This window comes from Moschus berezovskii, chromosome 18, assembly GCF_049115385.1.
Source record: "Moschus berezovskii isolate FMDL1 chromosome 18, NW_MosBer_1.0, whole genome shotgun sequence".
NCBI lineage: Eukaryota > Metazoa > Chordata > Mammalia > Artiodactyla > Moschidae > Moschus > Moschus berezovskii.
In genome coordinates this window covers 76071789-76096499 of record NC_142477.1, presented here as the reverse complement: position 1 = coordinate 76096499, position 24711 = coordinate 76071789, and the positions used below count along the sequence as shown (strand labels likewise).

The 24711-nt window shown below is 46.0% G+C and overlaps 1 protein-coding gene across 1 annotated transcript in view; it reads left to right on the top strand.

The window, feature by feature from the left end:
• DOCK2 (dedicator of cytokinesis 2) overlaps positions 1-24711 on the top strand; it is a 473020-nt gene that overhangs the window by 414118 nt on the left and 34191 nt on the right. The window contains exons 34-40 of the mRNA XM_055421792.2: positions 2133-2218; positions 9467-9623; positions 12029-12069; positions 16110-16200; positions 16825-16944; positions 21593-21682; positions 23441-23545. Coding sequence (XP_055277767.2) covers positions 2133-2218; positions 9467-9623; positions 12029-12069; positions 16110-16200; positions 16825-16944; positions 21593-21682; positions 23441-23545 — 690 coding nt within the window. The remainder of the gene's footprint in view (positions 1-2132; positions 2219-9466; positions 9624-12028; positions 12070-16109; positions 16201-16824; positions 16945-21592; positions 21683-23440; positions 23546-24711) is intronic.

Sequence of the window (24711 nt, the reverse complement as noted above, 5' to 3'; positions counted from 1 at the left end):
TATGAGCACAAGTTTCTGGTCCTTGCATTGCCCCTTAGCACACAAAAGAGAGGGAACAACATCCCCACAGGTGATACGGGAACCAAGGAGAAAGCGAATCTGATTCTGGCCTTCCATCACCTGAAGGATTCCAGCCAACTAAACTGGGCTTGATCCTTTGTGCACTGGAGAGAACTTGCCTGAAGATTTCTGCCATCCATCTGAGACTTTAAACAAGCCACCTAAGCTTTCAGAGCCTCTATTTCATCTGTACTAATAACTGACACTTACTGAGGGTGGGGCTGACTGCTTTCAATGCATGATAGCATTTAAAGGTGACCCTTGACTTCCAGACATCATGGGGCTGTTGTGAGGACTAAAGGTAAAGAGGCTGAGTTAGGACCCAGGAATGCCTAAGGGCTCCCTGAATGTTAGCGACCTTCACCAAGAGCCTCCTTCCCTTCTCAAAGTGCCAGTTCTTATCTAGCAGTAAAATGAGTGATGAGTGGATCGCATGATTTGGGTGGACTCATCAAGCCATGATATTAAAACAGTTTGCAAACCATTTTTGCATTTTAGCCATGTAAGAGACACTGAATGGCCCTTCAAAATGTCATATAAGCCCTGAACTCAACTGAGTGAAATGCTTCTTGACACTGAACATGGGAGACAAAATACACATTGGCTTCCATGCTGCAAGAATTGGTGTCTAGGTGCTTTCAGGTCACTTAACTATGCGTGCTCAGTCGTGCCCAACTCTTTGTGACCCTATGGACTGTAGCTCACGAGGCTCCTCTATCCATGAGATTTCCCAGACAAGAATATTGGAGTGGGTTGCCGTTTCCTTCTCCAGGGGATCTTAACCTGCATCTCTTGTGCCTCTTGCATTGGCAGGCAGGTTCTTTACCCCTGAGCCACCTGGGAAGCCCTCTCTTAGCTAGTCTGATCTCTGTTATAGTTGTCACCAGTCTTGACTCTCTGAGGCATCAGTTCACATAAATATTATAGCTTCAGGTGTGACTTGATTCAGGAGCTCAAAAATATCATCAGGTTTCAATCTCTTCCCATCCCTTCCTCTCTGCTTTCCACTACATTGGTATCATTCTTAGGCAGATTCCTTCATTGTCTTCCTCCCCAGAAACCTCTGGCTTGCAATCTTCAAGTTAAGCAGAAAGACTTCTTTTTGCTAAGAGTGCCAGCAAAACCTCAGATTTGAGTCTCGCTGGCTTGATCTGGGCCCTTCTTAACTGTAGGGTCTGGATAATGAAAGACACTGATCAGGTCCTTGGCCTATGTCATGCACCCACACCCGGAGCTAGGGAGATGTGTTCAGCCCACCTGAGCCCCACAAACTGAAATTAAGGTGGATATGATTATCCAAGTATGAAAAAAGGAATGTTCGGCATGCAGAAATAATGGCTGATCATGCCAACACACTGTCTCCTGAAGATCAGTGCTCTGTTCCATACCTCAGAGCCTTTGCCCATACTCTCTGCTTGGAATGTCTTCTCTCTTTCCTTTCTCCTGAAAAATTTCGACATAAACCTGAGAACAAAGTCAAATGGCATGGGCTGTGTGCCTTCCCTGAGGACTTTCCTCTGTTTGTCTGTCTCTCTTTCATATGCCTCTCTCTCTGCCCCAGCACTTACCATCTATTGGTCTTCTCCACTCCCAAGGAACTCCTAAAAGGCAAGTGTAGCGTCCTGTTTCATATCACATTCCCAGTTTCCAGCACTAAACCTGGGAGTTGCTGCTGCTGTTCAATTGCTAAGTCATGTCCGACTGTTCACAACCCTATAGACTGTAGCCCATCAGTCTTCTCTGTCCATGGGATTCTCCAGGCAAGAATAATGGAGTGCGTTGCCATTCCCTTCTCCATGGGATCTTCCAGACCCAGGGACTGAGCCCAAGTCTCTTACATCTCCTGTGTCACCGGGCATGTTCTTTATCACTAGCACCGCCTGGGAAGCCCGGGAGATGATAAAAGCTCCCTGATGCTCTGGTTAAAGTCTTTTTTTATATATTTATTTATTTTAATTGGAGGCTAATTACATTATTGTATTGGTTTTGCCATACACTGACATGAATGGAGTAATTTCGACATTCAGCCTGCTAACATTGTGATTGTTGACTTTCATCTCTTACTTCTTCAGTTTGAAAACGAAATCATCCTCAAGCTGGACCATGAAGTGGAAGGTGGCCGAGGGGACGAGCAGTATATGCAGCTGCTGGAGTCAATGTGAGTTTAGGACCCAGAGTGGGAGGAACCAGGAGGGCGGGCCTGAGGTCCAAGGGCCCAGGACCCCAGGGACTCTATCCTTCCCTGGAGACCAATCCAGAGGCTCCTGGGTATTGGAGAAACTCCATTTTTGGAAGAAATCTCACATCTTTCTGCAGTGGCTATTTCTTTAATATTGATGGAACAAGTGATAAAAGAAACTTTGCTGTGTAGCAGAGAGGGAAATAATCCACCAAGATGTTCACTTTTGTTATCTCTTATCTGTGGAATAATTCTTGCTGTCTTTTCCTTTTTTTCTTTTTTAATCTTTGACAGATATTGACCATAGTCAACAGATATTGAGCACATGCGATCTGTGGAAACACATTAAGTGATCTCTGTATTGTCTCCTTTAGTTGAGTTTTCTCTGTTTGATCTCATTTCACAGCAATGCCCCTAAAGTTCAGGGAAGTGTCTTGTCTGAGGAGACTAGGTCAAGCTAGTCAAGTGGACAAGCTGGGACTGAACCCAGCTCTGCTAAACCCAGCACACAGGCCTAGTGAGGCAGTGGGCAGTGGACATCACCTAGGAGCACTGAACTTGGGCTCCAGACACTGTTTTAACAACTTATTGAGACATAATTCATATAACAGACAGTTCACCTGAAGTGATGAGTAGTGGAACCAAGATGAAAATCCTCCAACAACATACAAATGGCCAATGTGGCTTTTAGTGTATTCATAGAGCTGTGCAACCATTACCACAGTCACTTTTAGAACTTTTTTGTCACCTCCCGAGAGAAAGCCCACAGCCCTTCGCCATCATCCCCTCCCCCCCCTTCTTTGGATGTGTTTGCATGTGTTTATCCTGGGCATTTCATATCAATGGAATTATCCGGTACAGTTCTTTGTGACTGGCTTCTCTCTCACAGCATGCTCTCCGCGTTCATCCATGCTGTAGTGTGTGTCACTAGTTCATTTCTTCTGATTGGATACACCCTATGTTGTTTATCCATTCATCAGCTTATGATTATTTATTTATTTATTTATTTTTAGCTTATGATTATTTAGACTGTCTCTACTTTAGGCTGTTACAAACAATGGTATTGTGGACACACGTTCACAGTGCGCTTGGGCGTATAACCAGGAGTGGAATTTCTGGGTCATATGGCAGTTCTATATTTACCCTTTTGAGAAACCATAAAACTGTTCTCCAAAGTAACTATACCAGTTACATTCCTACCAGCAATGTACAAGGATTCCAATTTCTCCACATCCCTCTGTTAATATGTTTCTTACAATTATAGACATCCTAGCAGATATGAGGGCTTCCTTTGTGGCTCAGCTGGTAAAGAATCTGCCTGTGATGCGGGAGACCTGGGTTTGATCCCTGGGTCGGGAAGATCCCCTGGAAATGGGAAAGGCTACCCACTCTAGTATTCTGGCCTGGAGAATTCCATGGACTGTATAGTCCATGGGGTCTCAGAGTCAGACATGACTGAGCGACTTTCACTTCACCAGCAGATATGAAATGGTATCTCATTGTCATTCCGGTTAGCATTTCCTACATGGCTTATGATGTTGAGAATCTTTTCATGTGTACATTGACCATTTGCATGCTGTTGGAAGATTTTCATCTTGGTTCCACCACTCAGCAGCCGCACACTTTCGGACCAATCATGTAACAGCTTTGGCTTCAGTGTTCCCCATCTGTAGAATGGGGATAATAAGCCTCCTGTGGTTATATTGAAGAATGGACACAGCAGGTAGAAGCTGAATAATTGCTGTTTGATCCACTTCCTAACTCCCAGCATCTCTCTCTGACACCATGAGAAGTGAGGGCTTCTCCTAAGGTGTAGGAATATGGCTCACACATCCCAAGTTCCCTCCTATTTGTAGATTCCCTGATTTGTTTGATTCTCTGATACATAGTCAATCCTGAATTCTTTCCCCAATCCTCTTAGGAAATTTTTGCTTTAACAGCAAAAGCACACGGAAGGTCTTATTCTGACCCTCGCCATGACCCTCCCTCCCCAGCCCAGCAGGCAGAGCCCAGTGGACAGAGTTGAGTCCCAGGCAGCACCACCCCCGCTGGCCGTGCCCCCTCCTGTCACCATGCACGGCCCTCATTAAACAACCTGGAAAGCAAAGGCCAGTCAGCTGGAGGAGAGACCCTTCCTCTGTTCCTCGCTGGTATTGAGACTGATTGTCCAGGGAGGAGGTGACATTTTGTCTGTGTTAATATTTTTCGTAAAACTCAAGAAAGGAAAATCTAAATATTGACCAGAAGTGAAACCAGGGATGATACTGGCAATTTCCACTCATATAAGTGGATGGGGCCCTGCAGTCAGTCTTTAGATGATCAGCAGGATTTTCAAATCCTTCCTGAGTGATTATTTATTAAAGGAGTCCTTGGAGGTCAAGGAAATTAAAAACAGTTCATTATTTTTCTCCTGAAATGAGGTGTGAATGATTTTTCAAAGCTAATCAAGCCCAACCCACATTATCAGGACCCCATCAGAACATCTAGGGACAACTCCCTGCTCCTTCTTTTTGACTTTCTGAGCCTCAGTTTCCTTAGCTGAAAATCAGGGATAAAAATACCATCCAACTCTTAGAGGTTTTATTGAGAATGAACAAGACACGTCATGAAAAGTACTTATTACAGTTTGTGATACCTTGTAGGTTGTCTGGAAATAGTAGCTATTATTATCATTAATCTAGTGGATGCATGTGTATGTTCAGTCAGTCAATCGTATCCGACTCTTCGTGACCCCATCGACTGTAGCCACCCAGGCGCCTCTGTTCATGGAATTTTCCAGGCAAGAATACTGGAGTGGGTTGCTGTTTCCTCCTCCAAGGGGATCTTCCTGACCCAGGGATCGAACCTGTGTCTCCTGCATTGACAGGCAGTTTCTTTACAACTGAGTCACCTGGGAAGCCCAATCAGGTGAATACTGATGTCATGAGTTGAAGCCATGAGCCTATGTATCCTTTCCTCTTCCAGCTCCTCCCATCATTCAGGGCCTCCATTAATACATAGTACCCACTCTGAGCAGACACAGTTAGGTGGGCACACAACCTGGTAACTTTTGTGAATAGAACATGGCTTCCCCTCTGGTAGCAGTTAAAACCCTGAATCAAGGCACCAGTGTTAGGGTATGCAGTGGTGCCAAATTCCTATGCTCTTGTGCAGCGCGCAACCTTACACAGTATCTTGCCCCTCCACATCCTTAGAGCTGCCTTTGGAACCCACTCCCATTGTCCACATCTGTCTTAAAGTGAGAGTCCCACATTAAATGGAATAACAAGACACAGCATACATAGTCTTTAAAGGAATAAGTGAGAGTCCAGGCCAGCACTGACAGAGGCTGTGGGCCTGGGCTCCTCCCTCTGAAGACCTTCCGTACTGAATGCAAACCCTTCTGGGGGGAGTGTGAGCCCCCTCCCTTCCCGCGGAGGCAGGAGCACAGTGCGCTGCCACCCCTCCTCTCACCAAGTGAGGGGTCACATCGCTCTGAGGGCCTCGCAGCTCTTCTCCCTTGTCACTGACACGCCCCTGTTGGACTCAAAGGAAAGTGTGTGACCTCGGCAGGATCTAGATTAGAACCCAGCCTCACGGGGCCCTCAAACCTAGCCTACAGATTGAGGGTAATAACGATGCCTGCTTCAAGGAGATTATGTGAGCATTGAACAAGATAATCAATAAAGCCAGCTTAGCACAACATCTGGAACACACGTACTCAATAAATGATAGTATCATGAATTATGGTTAGTTTTTATTTCTGTATCTGCTTTCACTGCTAGACCGTGAACTCCTGGAGGTCAGTGAATTGCTATTTCTGAAATCTCCGAATCCCTAGTTCCCAGAAGAATTCATGTTGAACACACAGATGGCTAGATGGATGATGATGAATGGTGGATGGATGAGTGATTTCAAACCAATCTGCCCATCCATCTCACCAACCCTAGACCATATGAGCAGTCTTCTTACCTTGTGGCTGAAAAATAGAGTCAGAAACCCAAGACTTTGTTTTTTCTAAACCCTTGCTTCTCAAAGAACCAACAGTATTGTATCAGCTGCGAGCTTGTTAAAATGCAGAATCTCAGGTCCTAACCCAAATCTGATGAGTCAGAATCATGAACACAGTGCCCAGGTGATCCCCGTGTATATTTAAGTCTGCAAAACAGCAGAGAAAACCAATGGCTCTTAATATTGGCTGCATATTAGAATCACCTAGAGAAAAGAAATAAAATACTGCTTACTGGCTGACTCCCATCTCCAGAGATACAAAGACATCAACCTAGGGTGGACCTTGAGTTTTGTAGAAGTTCCCCTTATGACTCTACCATGAGCCAGGACAGAGAGCCACTGATCTGGCCGGGCTCACAGCCTCAGATGTCTTCTACCAGGGGGGCTGTGAGAAATCACACCCCAAACACGGGGACAAAATTTGAATGCATTGTCATTAAGATTGAAAACAAGGCTTGAAGTGACCATCCCAGAAGGAGTGAGGCAGAGCTGTGACCGAGCCAGACAGGGCTAAATCACAGAGCAGTTTGCGTCTCTCCTTGAGAGCAGGGAACAGGTGCTTTTCCTACAGCGAAGATGGATTTGTCTGATTGCAGCCACAGTTTGAGATGTCATCTCCTTGCAGTCTGGTTTGGCTTCTGGGCAAAATGACCCTCCAGAGTCCTTGCCTTCCTTACTTTCCCCCTCCTAGGAACTCTTGGGACCTACACTGCTACGAGCAGATTGGGCAGAAACAGATGTAGCCTAAGAAGTGTTTGTCTACTCAAGATGTCTGGGAACACACCAGCGTTTCTCTGCGAGAACCACTGAAGTGATTCGCTTGATTCCCAAGGTCACCGCTTACTAGCAGAGTGATACTGGGAAGGACATTTAACCTCTCTGAACCTTGATTACCTCATCTTCAAAATAAGAGGAATCATTTTTACTTATCAGAATGACCGTTATTATTTCTTAAGAAAAAGTGATTAGACAGTGTCTGGCTCAGTGGTTAAGCATTCATGTGCTAATGCAGGAGATGAAGTAGACATGGGCTCAGTCCCTGGGGTGGGAAGATCCCTGGAGAAGGAAATGACAACCCACTCTAGAATCCTTGCCTGGAAAATCCTGTGCACAAAGGAGCCTGGCAGGCTGCAGTCATGGAGTTGCAGAGTTGGACAGAACTTAGCAACTGAGCACGTGTGCACAGTGCAGAATAAGTGATTAAGAAGTAATCATTAAGCAAAATTATAATCCATCTGTCTCTCTTTACCTAGCCTGTGGGCTGCTGAAGAGCAGGCATAATTCTGTGTGTATATATATATATATCTTTCTCCTCACCCCCACTCTAGCCTATTGCCTAGCACTAATAGTTACTTAAGGAATGTCACCATTTTAGTTTTTGTTTTTAAGATTTAGAATATTGATATGACAACAAATGTTGTAACTTGTTCAAATAACATATGAACATTTAAATTGAAAAGTGAACATTATCCTCTTCTATCCCCCCACCTAGACACTTTGTCTGAAGCAGTGTGCATTTAGAGTTTGGTGTTTATCCTTCCTGATGGTCACATTTATAAACACACAAAGACACATAAGGTAGACACACACTTCCACTCACATGAAGCATTTGGTGCGTGAGGGCAGATGCTGGAGCCAGACTATTGTTATTAATATTTACCAACTATGCGACCCTGAACAAGTTAGTTGACCTCTTTTTGCTTTAATTTCCCCATCATCAAATATTTCATAAGATTGTGATGGTAGATTAAATGAGTTAAAATTTGTAAGCTGTTTAGAATAATGCCTAGGACATGGTAGGTTCTTTGTAAGATGATTAAATAAAAAAACAAATATTGTTCTGAGATTTGGTTTTCTCAACTATATATTTTATAGAGATTTTTGTGTCAAAACATTCATCTCTGATACTTTTTAATGGCGTCATTGAATCATATTTTGTGAATATACTTTAATTGGACATTTAGAATGGTTCCAACTATTTTACTATCAGACACAATTTCTAAGTATTATAAATATACCCTTACCTACTTATGGGATTAAGTAGGTAAGGGTATATTCTGTATAGAATCTATTCTGTGAAATAGATCCCCCAAATAGAATTATTGTATCTAAAGAGATGTATTTTTACAATTTTTACAGATACTGTGAAAATTGCTACCCCAGAAAGTTGTACTGATTCACTCCCAATATGGGTCTATAAAAGTAATTACTTCCCCACACTAGAATTTTATTTTTATTTTTTCTCATTTTGTCGATGGGGGAAACTTTTAAATACTTTCTACACTATATGGTCAATGTGCCTGTGAGGTCGCTTCAGTTGTGTCCGCCTCTTTGCGACCCAATGGACCATAGCCTGCCAGGCTTCTCTGTCCAGGGGACTCTCCAGGCAAGAATACCCAAGTGGGTTGCCATGCCCTCCTCCAGGGGATCTTCCCAACCCAGGGATCCAACCATGTGTGTTATGGCTGAACCTGTAAAGGCAGGTTCTTTACCACTAGCGCCACCTGGGAAGCCCCAAGTTCAGTTCAGTCGCTCAGTTGTGTCCGACTCTGCGACCCCTTGGACTGCAGCACGCCAGGCCTCCCTATTCATCACCAACTCCCGGAGTTTACTCAAATTCGTGTACATCGAGTGGGTGATGCCATCCAGCATCTCATCCTCTGTCATCCCCTTCTCCTCCCGCCTTCAATCTTTCCCAGCATCAGGGTCTTTTCAAATGAATCAGTTCTTCGCATCAGGTGGCCAAAGTATTGGAGTCGCAGCTTCAGCATTAGTCCTTCCAGTGAATATTTAGGACTGATTTCCTTTAGGATTGACTGGTTTGATCTCCTTGCAATTCAGGGGACTCTCAAGAGTCTTCTCCAACACCACAGTTCAGAAGCATCAGTTCTTCGGCTCTCAGCTTTCTTTATAGTCCAACTCTCACGTCCATACATGACTACTGGAAAAACCATAGCTTTGACTAGATGGGAAGCCCCAAATCAGGGTATAAATAAGGACTGAATAAAGGAACAAAAGGACCCAGTGAACCAAGGGGACTTGGATTCACACATTTGTTTGGTTTTTACTCCACCCACCCTACCCCCGCCCCGCCCCGCAGCCCCGCCCCGCAGCCCCGCCCCGCCCCCAGCCCCGCCCCGCAGCCCCGCCCCCAGCCCCGCCCCACCCCCGCAGCCCCACCCCTAGCATGCCTTCTCCTGTGCCCTTGAGTTCACTACCTTCCTGTCTGTGCGGCAGCCTGATGGAGTGTGCTGCGGAACACCCGACCATCTCCAAGTCGGTGGAGAACTTTGTGAACCTGGTCAAAGGCCTTCTGGAGAAGCTGCTGGATTACCGGGGCGTCATGACGGATGAGAGCAAGGACAACCGCATGAGCTGCACTGTGAACCTGCTAGTATGTGGGCTGTCCCCTTGTCCAATCAGAGCAGTCATGGGGGCTGCTCTGACTTTGGGTGCTGCTGTTTCTCTGGATGGGGAAGCCTCACTCAAGGCTTTAGAAATCAGAAAAACAGGAGAGTGAATCCCTCTCTTGACATCTGCCAGCTCTGTGACTTGAAGTCAATCATTGTCATGTTCCTGCGCCTCAGTTTATCATATGCATGAAATGGGAATGAGCATAGTCAGCTCTCCCTGGCTTTTTGCAACCCCATGGACAGGGGTTTGGTATGCACTGATTGAAACAACCACAGACAGAAAGCACTGGGGCGGGGGGGGGAATCCACCAAGTTCCAAAAAGTAAACTTAAATTTACTGGATGACAACAGCAGCAGCCATGTTTGCATAGCATTTACATTGGATTTACAACTGTTTATGTAACATTTACATTGTTTAGTAAATACAAGTAATCTAGAGATGATTTAAAGTATATGGATGTGTGTAGGTTATATGCAAATACTATTAATGTACCATTTTATGTAAGAGGCTTGAGCATCCTTGTATTCTGGTATCTGTGGTGTTCCGGGCACCGTGACCCTGAAGATACCAAGGGATGGCAGTATCTCCTTTGGCACTTAACGCACCACAGAGAAAGAAAGTGGCAGTGTAAAGAGGTTAAAAGTATGAGTTTTGGAGTCACACGGCCTATCCTCACCCTCTTTTGGATAAGTAATAGAATACCCAAGGAAATTTTCTGAAGGTCCAGTTTGCTTATCTGTTACCTGGTAAAAGTAACAGTACCTAGTTCATAGGTTATGCAGTCCTGTGGGGGTGTGCTCAGTCGCTCGGTTGTGTCGGACTCTTTGCAACCCCATGGACTGTAACCTGCCAGGCTTCTCTGTCTCTGGAATTTTCCAGGCATGAGTGCAGTTCTGACCCATGGTTAACTGCTCACTGTGTGTTAGTTTCCTTATCTTATGGAATGAAGTCCTACCCATAACTAGGATTTATAGAAGAGTACTATGGGACAGGCTAACCAGAGCAGCCAACTCCAAACCCAGACTCTTCACCCCTGTACCACATGACCTGCCATGGCCAGCTCCCAGGCTCCGCTTCAGATGTCCTGTGATGTGGCTATGAGACAGCTAGAGCAGCAACAGTGCTTCATACCCACCAGGCCAGCCCACCCTAAGGGGGTTAAAATGCGTAAGGTTGGCCAAAGGGCCACATGGCATCTAGTACATCAATCCCCGCGACATTTTCAATGCTCCAGAAATATAAATTGTGAGCCCAGAATTCTGTTGTGTGTCATCCGTTTACCCTAAGTGGACTCTTTAAACACCCTAGATATTGCCATTGATTTTCTGAAATGCTAAGGGGAGTTAAAATTCCTGATTACAGCAGAAAGGAATTCATTGCTAGTAACACCACACGGCCCGCTTTACCTAAAGGGAACAAAGGAGGGGTTTTCTAGGAGTTTAGCAGTTTCTTGTCATTGGAGAGGTAGAAGTTGGTTGAAGAAACTGGCCTTCAACTGACAGAATCTGACCTGGGAGAAAGTTGGGAAAGGTAGGTCTGTAAGCAGTTTAAACCCAGCATAGAATTTAAGCAGATCTTGTTGATTTTGGAGTGTGGCTTAAACACAATATCAGGAAGAAGAACAGGATGGGGTGGGCATGTCTGGAGGTCTAGTGGGACTCTGCCAACCACTGCCTGTGACCTGGAACACACCATCTCACCCTCTGAGAGTCTTAGGTGCACATGGGTGCATTGAATTAAACCTGGATTTCCTCCAAGTGTTGCTCAAGTGTGAGATAGTAACCTCCTGACGCACAATCTGTAAGGACTTGTTTTCAAATGCACGTGATTCCAGAATAACCACTGGTCCATGTGAGCCTTGAGATGGAATAGGTACTGCCAAGTTTAAATGTTTTTGACTGCGGAGTCTCAGCATAACTCTTGATAGTTCTGCAGTCAAAAGTTATGATCTGTTATCATCACTGGGATCTATTGTGATTACTACTACTATTACTTTGGCTACTGCTATTACTCTGATTCCAACTCAAGTTCTCCTCAGTGCAGGATCTGAGCTTTTAAAGATCAAGCTGAGCTGCCTTTCATAGTAGACTTGTCAAAGTAAACTTCCTCAGTCTCCTCGAAAGCCTATCTCTCAATGCAGCAAGTAGCTGGATTGCACCTCCTGATGTGACGGCTGGGATACTTCTGTCCCTTTACAGTCTAAGGATCAGGGAAGTGACTTTCAAGTCAGAATAAGCAGTTTGGTGCATTCAGGAAAGTAAATTTCTTGCTCCCGTCTCGCCCAGATAGTAGATAGCAGTTTCCTCTCATCTTCATTACAATGCCCTCCACCCCTGCTCTTCTGCAAAGAAAAACACTCATCACTGTTTTTCCTCCCTTATCTAGAATTTCTACAAAGATAATAATCGGGAAGAGATGTATATAAGGTAAGATTTTTGTTTTCTGAAACCCAAACCTGCTGTGTCACTCTTCTGCTAGATATCCATCGATGGCTCCCTACTCTCTTCAGCAGAATTTAGGCACATCTTGTTGACACTCGGACCCTCTGTGTTCTGATTCCTGTCCATCTTCTTAGATTCAACTCTTCCATGCTCCTACGGTCAGCCTCCCAAATCCACCTGGAGCTCTCTTACCTGCCGTGCTGTTTTGCTGTGAATTGTGCTGGTGAATTGCACTTGTATTTGTTACAAGGCTGGCATGTGAAGCCCTAGTCTAGGGTTTGGAGGGCAAATACTTAGATCACTGGCCAGCCCAACTTCAAAGGGAAAAAATTACCAAGATGTATGATGGCAGCTTCTTTGTAGGCATTTAAAAGACACTTATTTGAAAAATCACATGAAGGATTTGGGGGGAACATTCACCTGAAGCAAAGAACTCACTTGTCAGTGTTTCTTAGAATCTCATTTTTTTCCTTCAAAGTTTTTTTTTAATTACTTTGCTCATAAAAAAATAATGCATAGTTATTACCCCCAAAATCCTCATAAAATATGGATAGGCAAAACAACTCTTTTTAAATAACCATAATCTATACATATTCCCAGACTGTTTAATATTTATATATAGTTCAAGTTCTATGCATGACTATTTTTTGAAAAAATGGGATCATATTGCTCATAATTTATTCTTTGCTTGACAAGAATTCTATGTCAACAGATGTATTTCAGCGTAATTTTTAATGAAACTATAAAATTCTCATTCCAGAATATACCATAATTTATATAGCTAGTCCTATGTTGTTGAACACTTAGGTTGTTTCCAATTTTTTTTATCATAAATATCACAAAAATTCTTAGATGTATACCTTTATGCATCTCCTTGTGAGACAAAGGCCTACAAAGTGGAACTGACTGTCAGAGCAACGACCAAGGCCCTTTCAAGGTTTCTGACACATTCAGTTGAAGACTGGACTCCATATCCAAACTCACTCTGCTATTATTGCAAATATTTTTAGGTACTTTAGCATCATTCCAGAAATAGAAACTATCATTTGGAAAAAAGATAATTCCATAGATTGTCTGGAGCTTGAATAGTATTTATAACATCACTAGACATGACTCACTGTAGAAGCACAGTGCTTTGGGTCCAGAGACCTGGGGCTTTACTTGTTATCCTGTCACCTTGGAAAAATCACTCGGTGTCTTTGGGCTAGGGTTACCCCATGTAGAATTTTTCCATTCTGCTCTGAGGATTAAATGAGATGCTACAGGTAAAGTGCCTGGCCCTTGGTTCCCTCCCCAACCTCTTTTCATTTCTTCCCATTTTAGAAACACAGATGGAGAATCCCAGATTTCCATAAGGTTTATAGATGTGAATCCTATAGTAATCTAGGAAAACCACATTTGCCTAAATCAGACGTTGTAAATAAGATATAGTCTGAAAATCTGTCCTGTTTGGCAGGCATAGTATTTAAAAACAATTTCAATTGGTTGCCAAATTTTAAAAATCTAGAGATGTTATATAAAAGTCGAACTTTCCCTCTCTGAAAAACTTGAAAGGTGTCGCAACACTGGGTCCACTCATCCTGACGCCCACCACCGAGGCTAGGGGACAGCGCTTCAGACGGGACTTAGCACCCCAGGGCCTCCATTCCCTGCCGGACTGCATCCCCTCCACCTCACTCAAGCTGCCCGCCACCATCTGTCTGCATTTGAGTCCCCCGCCAACATCAGGGTGTCTTCCATTGTGCTCTGTGGTTGCTCACTGAACCCTTGAGTTGACAAAGGACAGGGAGTGTCTTGGTCAGTTGAGGAGCTGAAAGCAGCAGAGAAGCTCTCCCTCGGACCAATTTCTTCAGGTTTTTTGGACCCAGTCATCAGGGATCGGAGACCAAGGACAAGCAGGTGGAGACAGAATAGGATGTGACTATGTACCCAGGGCTTTCTAAAAGTTGACCGCAGCTCCACATTCCTTACGTGCAGGCTACGTGCAATCTCATGATAGCTTGTTGATCAGCAGAAAGTTAAGTGGGGAAGAGTGATTGTAAAGGCAGGAACAGCTGGTGTCAAAACCTGCTTCCACCTATTTCTGTCTCCGTCTACTTTAATGTCTGTCTCAGTTTTCTTATCTAAAGAAAAGTTGTTGAGAGGATGAATTGATATTATATATAAAGCACCCATTAGTGGAATGGATGGATGTACAGTCTCTCTGGAATGCCCCCCCCCAATATGTCCTCTTATCTTCAGATCCCAACCCAGGTGTCATACTCAGGAAAACTTTCCAGAAGCGCCACCTGGATGACACCTGCTCTCATAGTAACCATAGACCTCTCCTTCCAACATTGGTCACAACTATATTTTTGCAATTACCTCTTTGGTTATTTAGTTGATGCCTGTCTCTTTTCCTAAATTATAAATGCTAACCTCTGAGAATGAATGGGGTCTGCTTTTGCCACCATTTATCTCTCATGGCTGGCACAGCCTGTGTGCTCAGTTCAACTTTGCTGATGGAACAAATAAATGAGCAAAAGGTCACTAGCTCATTAGTATCAGAAACCACTAGTTGACCTTTCTCCCCTTCAGAATCTTTGGCAGTCCCCACCCTGAGTTCAGGCAGCCTCCGTTTGGCCCACTGGCCATGTTTTATGTAGCCAAGGGCATTAAACTCTAGCTCCTCTTTGGGTGACATTCTGTGCAGAAAATTTTCTTTTAACAGGAAATCTAACCCTGAGCATTGAGACCTGATTTGAGCGCAGATGCTTGAGAAGCCCTTTGTTCCCTGTAGTTAGATAGCCAAGGCAGAATTTTGGCACCATTACAGACAGTTCCTTTCCTCTCAGAGGAAGGATCAGGGCATTGCATCACAGCAGCTTCCCTTCACCAAATTATTAAGAGTTGGGCTTAAAAAGTACTCCTGATGACATGCAAGTCACCAAAGCAATGGCTTTTTGGCTCTGGATTCTGTTTCCAACAGTGGCAGGAAAGAATGTTTTGTAGAAAAACCCGATGCACAATGATAACAGATAATAGCTGTCACTGCTCACTGCTGGCTACAGGCTAATCACTTTCAGTGGGTACTGGCATTTATTAGCAGCAGTGCTGGCTGTCACTCACAGAGCCTTTCCTACAGGGTCTGCTTGGCCCTTCGTAGGCCCAGAAACTCTATAGGTAGGTTCTGTGAGCACCACCATTTTACACGTGAACAAACTAAGGCACAGAGAAGTTGATTCACTTAATACACATTATGTATCGAATAACTGTTTGAAGCTCCCTTCCTCTGATCCTGTCCTATTCTTAACATCTTTCAACCCTCGTCATCCTAGGGTTCAGAACTAGATCATCACATTGCAGAAGGGTAGGAGATGGGAATGTCGTTACCGTTGAATTGTAGATTCTGCTGACAGCTCCATGTCTCCACCTGAATGTCTAATCTCTAACCCCTTTCTTTACCTATCAGAAATTTCACTTCCTTTACACCTGGAGAGTATTGAAGAGAGGGTGGAAGTTCCCCTTTCCAGCGCTATGACTCGTCCATGCCCTTGGAGTTGTACAATGATTAAAGTATAGTCTCTGAAGGCGGTTAAACAGGGATCATATTCCGGTTCTTCATTCATTAGCACATGACCTCCGACAAGCCATTTACTTCTCCTTCTTTGATTTCCCTTACTTGTCATATTGCATTGGCCAGAGTCTTCAGTATGAAGTTGAATACTGGCTGGAATGATACCTAACTTCTCCAGGCCGGAGCTTCCTTATCTGTAAATGAAAATTCTCAATGGACCCATTTTACAGGATGGTCAGGCAGCTTAAGTGATCTGAGGCATTTAAAATACTTAGCATGGTTCCTGTCATACCCTAAATGTCCTGCAGCTTCTAGGTGCTTTCACTGTCACTCATGCAAGGGGACTGACTGGCAGGAAATGGAGGACTCCCTTGTGAACCCCAGAGGTATCCAGTTGCTGTCTCTGGCCTGGGCCTACCACCTGCATTCTTGTTACTGCATCTGGTGATTTAACATGTTTCCCAAACAGGTACCTGTACAAACTGCGCGACCTTCACCTGGACTGTGACAACTACACGGAGGCCGCCTATACACTGCTCCTGCACACCTGGCTCCTCAAGGTACCGCCCTCCCAGCGAAGGGGGTTCGCGCTGAGATCCCCACGGAGCCCTCACGGCAAGCTGAAAAGAAAATTAGCCGAATAAAGTTTGGTTTGCCCTGGGTCCCCAAACTTTTAACCTGGCAGGCTACTTTTCTGCACTGTTCTGTCTGGTCACATGAGGTTTCAAGTGACCTTCGCATTTAGCAGCAACAACAGCCCCCTGAGATGTATCTTCCAGTTTTACATAACATTCAAGCTGTCTTATATAACATCCAAGCATCAACTATAAATCATTAGCATGCCCTGTGAGCTGTTTTTCTTCTCTTGAAAGTGCCGCTGGAGCAGGACAAAGTCTCAGGGATTTCCTTTGGGTTTTGAAGAGCTGGGGCCATGTCTTGCAGGGATTCAGAGAAAAAGCCTACAGTCTGTACAGAGGAGCCAACAGAGAGTCCAGAGAGTCAATAAGTGTGACCCTGCAGAAATGGAGAGGTGCTTCCTGTGGAAACTGCAGGCCACCATCATCTCTCTGACTGACACTCAGGGCAGCGAGGACACAGGCAGGGGTGTCTGCAGGGCTTCCTCCCACTCCTCAGCAGTAGGGGAGACTCCGGCCCCAGTAACTGTGTGTGTCCTCTCTCTGCAGTGGTCAGATGAGCAGTGCGCATCGCAGGTCATGCAGACAGGCCAGCAGCACCCGCAGACCCACCGGCAGCTGAAGGAGACACTCTACGATATCATCATAGGCTACTTTGACAAAGGAAAGGTAATTGGTCCCTGCCCTTCCTCTCTCCGTGGGAACCCTAGCTACTAGGAAGGGCTGTTCTCTCCCATACTTACATGCAAGCCATCTGCAGGTCTGCTCAGCTCTCCCACCCAACCCTAAGTCTGAGCATTTCTCTCCATCCCCATTCCTACTCCATATGTTCAAGGCACCAGCATTGCTCACCTGGACACAGTGAGTCCTATGCAATAGCCCTGTATCCTCTGCTGCTGCTGTTGCTAAGTCACTTCAGTTGTGTCCGACTCTGTGCAACCCCACAGGATCCCCCGTCCCTGGGATTCTCCAGGCAAGAACACTGGAGTGGGTTGCCATTTCCTTCTCCACCTGTATTCTCTATTCCCCTGCAAAAGGTCATCCTTCATATAGGAAACAGGATGATCATGGAACATACTTATCCCATAGAATATACCCCATTGTCCTGCTTACAGTCATCTCAAACAGCCAGCCCAACACAGATCAAATTACAATCTTTCCCATGACCCATGAGACCGCATATGAGCTGTCCTCTGACTACCTCTCCCGTGTCAACTCTGCCAGGCTCTCTCTTACTCACGTATTCTATGCCAAGCTCTTCTCCACCTCAGGGTCTATGCACTTGCTTTTCCCAGCTTAGGACATTTCTCCTCCATATCTTACCATGGTCAGTTCCTTCTCACAGCTCAGGGTTTTGCCCAAGCAAAGAATGTCATGTCCTGAAGGAGGCCTTCCCAGACCACACACAGCAGTACCCCTGCTGTGAGTCATACTTATTTCTTCTTCAAAACACTTATCACTGTCAGACATCACCTCAATCGTTTTGTTTTCACTTGTTCACTGTCTGGCTCTCCACTTTAGAAGGCCAAGAGCAAAGATATTTGTCTTGTCCACTGTCCACTGCCAAGTGCCTAGTAGCTAGCACAGACCCTAACATGTGGGACCCAAAAGATATATGTTGAATTCATTAATTAATTGACTGTATGAATGATATCATGGTGTCATCATTGATCTCTAAACAGCAAGAACAGGGTGATTTGTCATGTTTTGTCTGGAGATTGGCCAAACCAGTTACTGTCCATCCTCCAGCTGGCCCTTCAGGAAGCACCAACTCAAATGCTGCAGGAGGCACAGTAGGTGGCTAAGAGCTCAGGATCTGGGTTTCAAGCCTTGTTCCTTTACCGCCTACAATCCCCATGGCCTTTCAGAGATTCCAATTCCCCATCCATAACAGTGAGATATTGATAGCACCTACTTTCTAGCTGCATTGTTAAAATTAGGTGAGAAAATGATGTAAAGTGCTTACCATAAGACCTGGCACATAGCACTGACTTGTTCAGTTTTTTAAAAAATATTTCTTTATTTATTTAGGGGCTTCTCTGGTGGCTCAAATGGTAAAGAATCCACCTGCAATGCAAGGGACCCAGGTTTGATCCCTGGGTCGGGAAGCTCCCCTGGAGAAGAGAAGTGGCTATCCACTCCAGTGTTCTTGCCCCATGACGGGCTCTGTGGGGTTACAAAGAGTTGGCCATGACTGAGTGACTAAGCATGAGCACATTTATTTATCTGTCTGCCGGGTTTAGTGGCAGCTTGCAGGATTTTTTTTTTAATTGTGACATGTGGACCCTTAGTTGCAGTGTGCAAACTCAGTTCTCTGCCCTTGAGGCCCCAGTTGACTGCCTGCTTCCTCTCACAAGCTTTTCCTGAGTCCTCCAGCTTACCTCCAGCCCTCCCTCTTCTCTGAATGGCCAGGCCTCTTGCAGTTCATCAAGGCACAATTTAACACTTACTTTTGGCCTGTTCTGTCACCACAGTTCATTGCATCTGTCTTAGTGTGATCTCCCCACCTTCCCTGAAAAGATGAAATGAGGTAATGTCTGTGGAAGTGTTTATAAATTCCCAGGCATCGAGCAGTTGGAGAAGACTGTTTTTATAATTTATGATCATAAGCCTCTTGAGGGCAGAGACTCGGCCCTCTCTGGAGCCTCCCATTCTGCTGGGCATCGAGTCTGAGCTCACTCTTGGTTTATCGGCTGATTAAGTCAGTCACAGTGGGAAAACCCTGAAAGGACCTGTCAGGCCTTGTCCTCTGCCAGTATCCAACTCAGCCAACCCTTCACTGAGCAGAGAGGAAGAAGGCATAAGCCCCAGTACTAAGGGACATATTACTCGTTGGCAAAGCACACATACGGGTCATCTTTTTTTTCTTTTTGCACATAACCCCTTGGTGTTGTGCAATAATGGGGAGGAAGAGAACAGGAATGGGGTGCTGCTGAAGTGCTTCAGGGACAGAGAGAAGGGAGCGGATGTGCCACTGCTGTGGTGGCTTCTAGAATGAAGCCCAAACTCTTTAGCTTCCCTTTGACTTCCTTTCCCCATACCTCCCCTCATGGACACTTCTTGATCTAGACAGATGAAATGACTTTCTACTCCTTAAGTCTTCTTGTCATTACCTGATGGACTCCTCCACATCCCTCAAAACCCAACTAGGGCATCTGGTCATGTGTGTGCTTGACCCACTTCTGTTTCATGGAAGTGGAGACTGTCTTGTCTGTCTTCATCACTCCCCATCCCTGTGTGCCATGCCCAGAAGCCAGCAGGTACTCAGTGACCAGTGTAGGAGACTCAGGGGTCAGTGACCGGCAGAGGTCCTAGTGAGCACACGGGCAGACCTGAAGGACGTTCCAGCCGTTTGACTCCCTGCCTGTCTCCGTTCTTAGCCCCTCACTGATCCCTTAACACGTAGGGAGGGTATTTCTGGCATATTATGACGGAAAGTTGGCAAGACCTCCACTGAGCCAAACAGCCCCCTGGCCCAGCCCCGGGGCTTTAACCCCATCTTCTCGTTCAGGCTAAGGAGAAAGAGCCAGCCCATACTTGTCTGTGGACTTGGTTCCTCCTGGCATGTAAAACATTTTTATGCTGCTCACTAAGCTGTCCATGGGTTTACAGCCGTGGCTCCTCCACTCAGCGCTTGCTTTTATTTATTTTTATGCTTGGATGCAGAGAGAGCACTTCTGCGACAAAGCACACACTGCATTTTGGCAACCTCCCCTCTCTCCTCCCCCTCCTCCCCCAACTTCTCCATTTAGGTGCATCTTCCATTTGGAACCACATTTGAAATGTAATGGGTGTCCCTTGAGATTGCCAGATCTCCAGCCCACCCAGCACCTCCCTCTGCCTCTCTGTAGAGGTTCCTGACCCCTTTGGTCTAGGATGGAAGGATGATCTATTGGTTTCAGTTAGCATGGAACAGATGGAAAGGACCCCCTCTGTCCAGAGGTGGTTTATTTTAAGAATTTTTTTTAAAGATGCCAAAGACCTGTTTAAAGAAGCCCTCATCACTCCTTTTAACACTCTAGTGCCTCCCCCGCCTCTGTGCCGCCAGTTGCTCACACACCCTAATGACGCAGTGAAGGAGCGACGGTGTGAAGGCTCATTTATGCAAGAAGAGGAAACTCTAGACCCCTCTGTACAGCACTGCGCCTGCAGTTAACAATCCCGTGTTACGCATTTAAAAACCTGCCAAGTGGGTAGATCTCAGGCTATGTGTTCTTACCACATTTGTGTTTTAAAGTGAGAGAAGGAGAAGGGTTGAAGGGAGGGAGGGAAGAAAGTTGGCCAAAGGGAAAAAGAAAGTGATGGGATTGGCAGAGTGGAAAGATCCCAGTAGCAAACATCAGGAGAACTGTACCTGGCTCCAACTCTATCCTCAGAAATTTGCTGCCTGCTTATTTTCTTTGTGAACCATTTTTCTTTGGGAACTCTCTAGTGGCTCAGATAGTAAAGATCCACCTGCAATGCAGGAGGCCCAGCTCTGAAACCTGGGTCAGGAAGATCCCCTGGAGAAGGGAGTGGCTATCCAATCTCATATTCTTGCCTGGGGAATCCCACAGACAGACGAGTGTGGTGGGCTACAGTCCATGGGGTTGCAAAAAGTCGGACATGATTGAGGGACACACACTTTCTAAGGGAGGGGATCTTTTTTTAACTGGAGGAAAATTGCTTTGCGATGTTTACAGTGCTGTGTTGGTTTCTGCTGTGCAACAGCATGAGTCAGCACGCATGCGCCACACATATCCGCTGCCTCCTGAGCCGCCTTCCCCTCCGGTCACCTCACCCCTCGAGGTCATCACAGAGCCCCAGACCGGGCCCCCTTGCCGTGTAGCAGCTTCCTGCTGGCTGCCTCTTTTGCACATGGCAGTGTACATATTTGTCAATGCTGCTTCCTCAGTTTGGCCCACTATAGCTTAGCATAAGGTCAAGGGTCATTCTCAAGTGCACATCCTGGCCCTGTTTTAGGTTAGGCCTTTGACCTGGGGTGGATGCTTTGCCGGTGTGAACCTCTGTTTCTCGCCTGGGAAATGCAGGTGCTGCTAGTCACCTCTCAGAAAGGTTGTGAAGATCCAGAGAGCATGTAAATAAAGCACTTAGCCTAGTGTGTGGGTGTTCCATTATTTAACAGGAAACGAGGGTGAGAAGCAGAGGATAGGCCTGCTTCTTGGGATGCATTTGGTTCCCTGGGTATGACTGGGTCTGGCTACAGGGAGGCTTGTGGCTCAGTCCCAGGTATGGAGCTGCCCCGGTGCCTTCCTCAGCAATGGCTCTGCAAGCCCAGAGCCCTCTCTAACCTTTGTCTCCATGACTTTCCTTGTAGATGTGGGAAGAGGCCATCAGTCTGTGCAAGGAGCTGGCAGAACAGTATGAGATGGAAATCTTTGACTATGAGCTGCTGAGCCAGAACTTGGTAAGGAGTCCCCAGGGGGAGCTGGCTGCCCTGGAGGTTGGGTGCTTGGGGCCGTGGCTGGGCAGAGAGGCTGAGGAGAGGAGGAGCCGAGACAGGAGACCATGTAGGGTTAGGACACCGGGAAAGGAATGGAAGTCGGGCTGAGCTGCGCCAAACTGTGCTGAGCATTTCCTCCCAGCTGGGAATATTTCCAACGGGAGGTCTTCTGGGAAAGCTCATTGGTCACAGTTTCTCGGATGGAGCGCTAAGTACCTGCTCAGTGCTGGGATGCTGCTGCTGGCGCACACCCGATAAGCCCTGTGCCACATGCGCTGTGAGATTCCCACAGATCACTAAACCAATTAGATACAAACGCAAATTCCTGCTTTCTGATTAACAGATAAGTCACATTAAAGTGCTCCCCATCTGGCCATTCCCATTAGCTCCTGGAGTTTCGTGATTTGGTGGGGAAAGTGGGAAGTAGGGAGAAGCAGAGGCCCAGGCTGGTTGGAAGGTGGCCTGGGGGGCTACTCTCCCCACACACCTGTCCTGGCGGCCTGAGACCCAGGCCACCATCTGAGCACATTTTGAGAGGTTAGTCAGCCCCGCTCTTTCTAGGGAACTGTGAAGTGAGCGTCAGTGCTGGAAGAGGATTGGTAGCTTATTCTGGTGGGGGGACGGGTGTGAAATACAGTGTTCTCGGGCATGATGTCAACGCACACACCGCTTGCACCAGGAGACACTCATGTCTGCCCGAGTCTGCCCACACAGATGTTTGCAGGTATGGAGACACACATGCCTTCTAATGTATGCAGGACACATGCATGCATACACGCACACATTCATAGAGCCTGAAATAGCAGATGCAGCCCACTCCAATACTGTTGCTGGAGAATCTCATGGACAGAGGAGCCTGGCGGGCTACAATCCATGGGATCGCCAAAGAGATGGACACGACTTAGCAACTAAAACAAACAAATAATTTGTACTAACAACTACATATGTCCTGCGTTACGGACTAAACCATCACCACCACCACCACCTGTGCACATCCGTATACCCGTGCCCCAGTATACACTCACGCACACACTAATGGACGTGTGCGGCTGTGCACCAAGCCCACATCACACAAGTGCACAGCCAGGGCCACACGCATTTATCCTCCATATTGTGTTCAGCGTGAAATGCTGTCGGCTGTGAGCTGCATTGCTCTATTTTACCTGCCCCGTCATGACTTCTCTCCAGTTAATAGCGATTGGAAGATGCCGTTAGGTATGAAGTAAAATACCAACTCTTTTCAAAGATGTTTAAATATAAAAGCACGCACCTCTTGGAACTGCTGAAGTAGGATGGGTGTGCACACACAGGAAGACATCCATATCCAGAGACACTTACCCATCTATAGACTGCCGCAGACGTGCTTCCGCTGGGAGCAGAGTGATGGTGCTGGCGGGGCTCTGAACAGCTGGCTGGATTCAGCTCCATACTTACTGGACGCACTGAGACACCACTTCTTTATCTGCAAAGCAGAGAAACGGTTCCTTGGGATTGCTATGAGGGTGATGCAAGCACGTGTGTTACTGCCGGTAGGATGATTAACAGGTTACCTGGTATATTGTAAATATATCACTATTATGATGACAGACAGTGCCGTGAATATGCAAACATGTGCACTTGGCACATTTGTTCTGGTGTCATGATCACGTCTTAACCCCTCGGAGCTGAATGTGCCTTTAATACACATCTATAGTGTTACAGCTGTGAGTTCTCTTCTTTCAGATCCAGCAGGCAAAATTCTATGAAAACATCATGAAAATCCTCAGACCAAAGCCAGACTACTTTGCTGTTGGATACTATGGCCAGGGTTTCCCCTCCTTCCTGCGGGTAAGTCTGTGGGTGACTCGGACACCGGCCAGGGTCCCGGGCCCTGGCCTCTCGGCTCTCCCTTGTTCTTTGAGGCTTCGCTTGAGCTCAGATCCGGGGCCCTCCGTTGTCCGAGTGCTGTGTCCCTCCCTGCGCATTCCTCAGTCCCCCTCCATTAATAGCACCTCAGCCACCCGCTGTGTTTCTCTGCATATATGGCAACCTTGGCTGTCTTGTGAGGTAGTGAGCACACCATCCCGGGGACGAGGTGCTCAGAGGGGCCGGAGGAGCTTTGCTACCAGCGGGAACTGCATTGCACAAGTTCTCAGACCTTTTGGTCTCAGGGCCATTTTCTCTCTTAAAAATGTGATCAAGGTCCCCAGAGAATTTCTGTATTTGTAGACTTTATCTATCTGCATTTATGACATCCAAAATTAAAACTAAGACAATTTTAAAATGCAGTTGTCCCTTGGTGCTCACCAGGAATTGGTTTTAAGACCTGTGCAGAGAACAACACCTGAGGATCCTCAAGCCCTTTATATGAAATAGTGTAGTGTTTGTTTACTATCTCCTAAATGGCTCAAATCACCTCTAGATTACTCACAATGCTAAATACATTGTAAATGCTTTGTAAATAGTTGCTGGAGTGCAACTTTTGTTTTTTGGAAGTTTCTAGATTTTTTTCAAATATTTTTGAATCATGGTTGTTTGAATCCATGGAATAAGATCCTGAGGATATGAAAGGTTAACTGTTTAGTATTAGTTATGGAGGGTAAACAACTTATTTAAAAATAATGATAATAAACCCATCCTGACTTGACTTGAAGTTGCTTCAGTCATGTCCAACTCTTTGCAACTATGGACTATAGTCCAGCAGGCTCCTGTCCATGGGATTTCCCATGCAGGAATACTGGAGTGGGTTGCCATTTCATTCTCCAGGGGATCTTCCCAACCCAGGGATTGAACCCAGGCATTGCAGGCGTATTCTTTACCAGCTGAACCACAGGGAAGCCCAAGAAAACTGGAGTGGGTAGCCTATCCCTTCTCCAGTGGATCTTCCCAACCTAGGAATCGAACTGGGGTCTCCTGCATTGCAGGCAGATTCTTTACCAACTGAGCTATCAGGGAAGCCTGAAATGAGGATCCAGGTTTGGAAACATTGATACAGGCATGGGTTTGGACAGAAG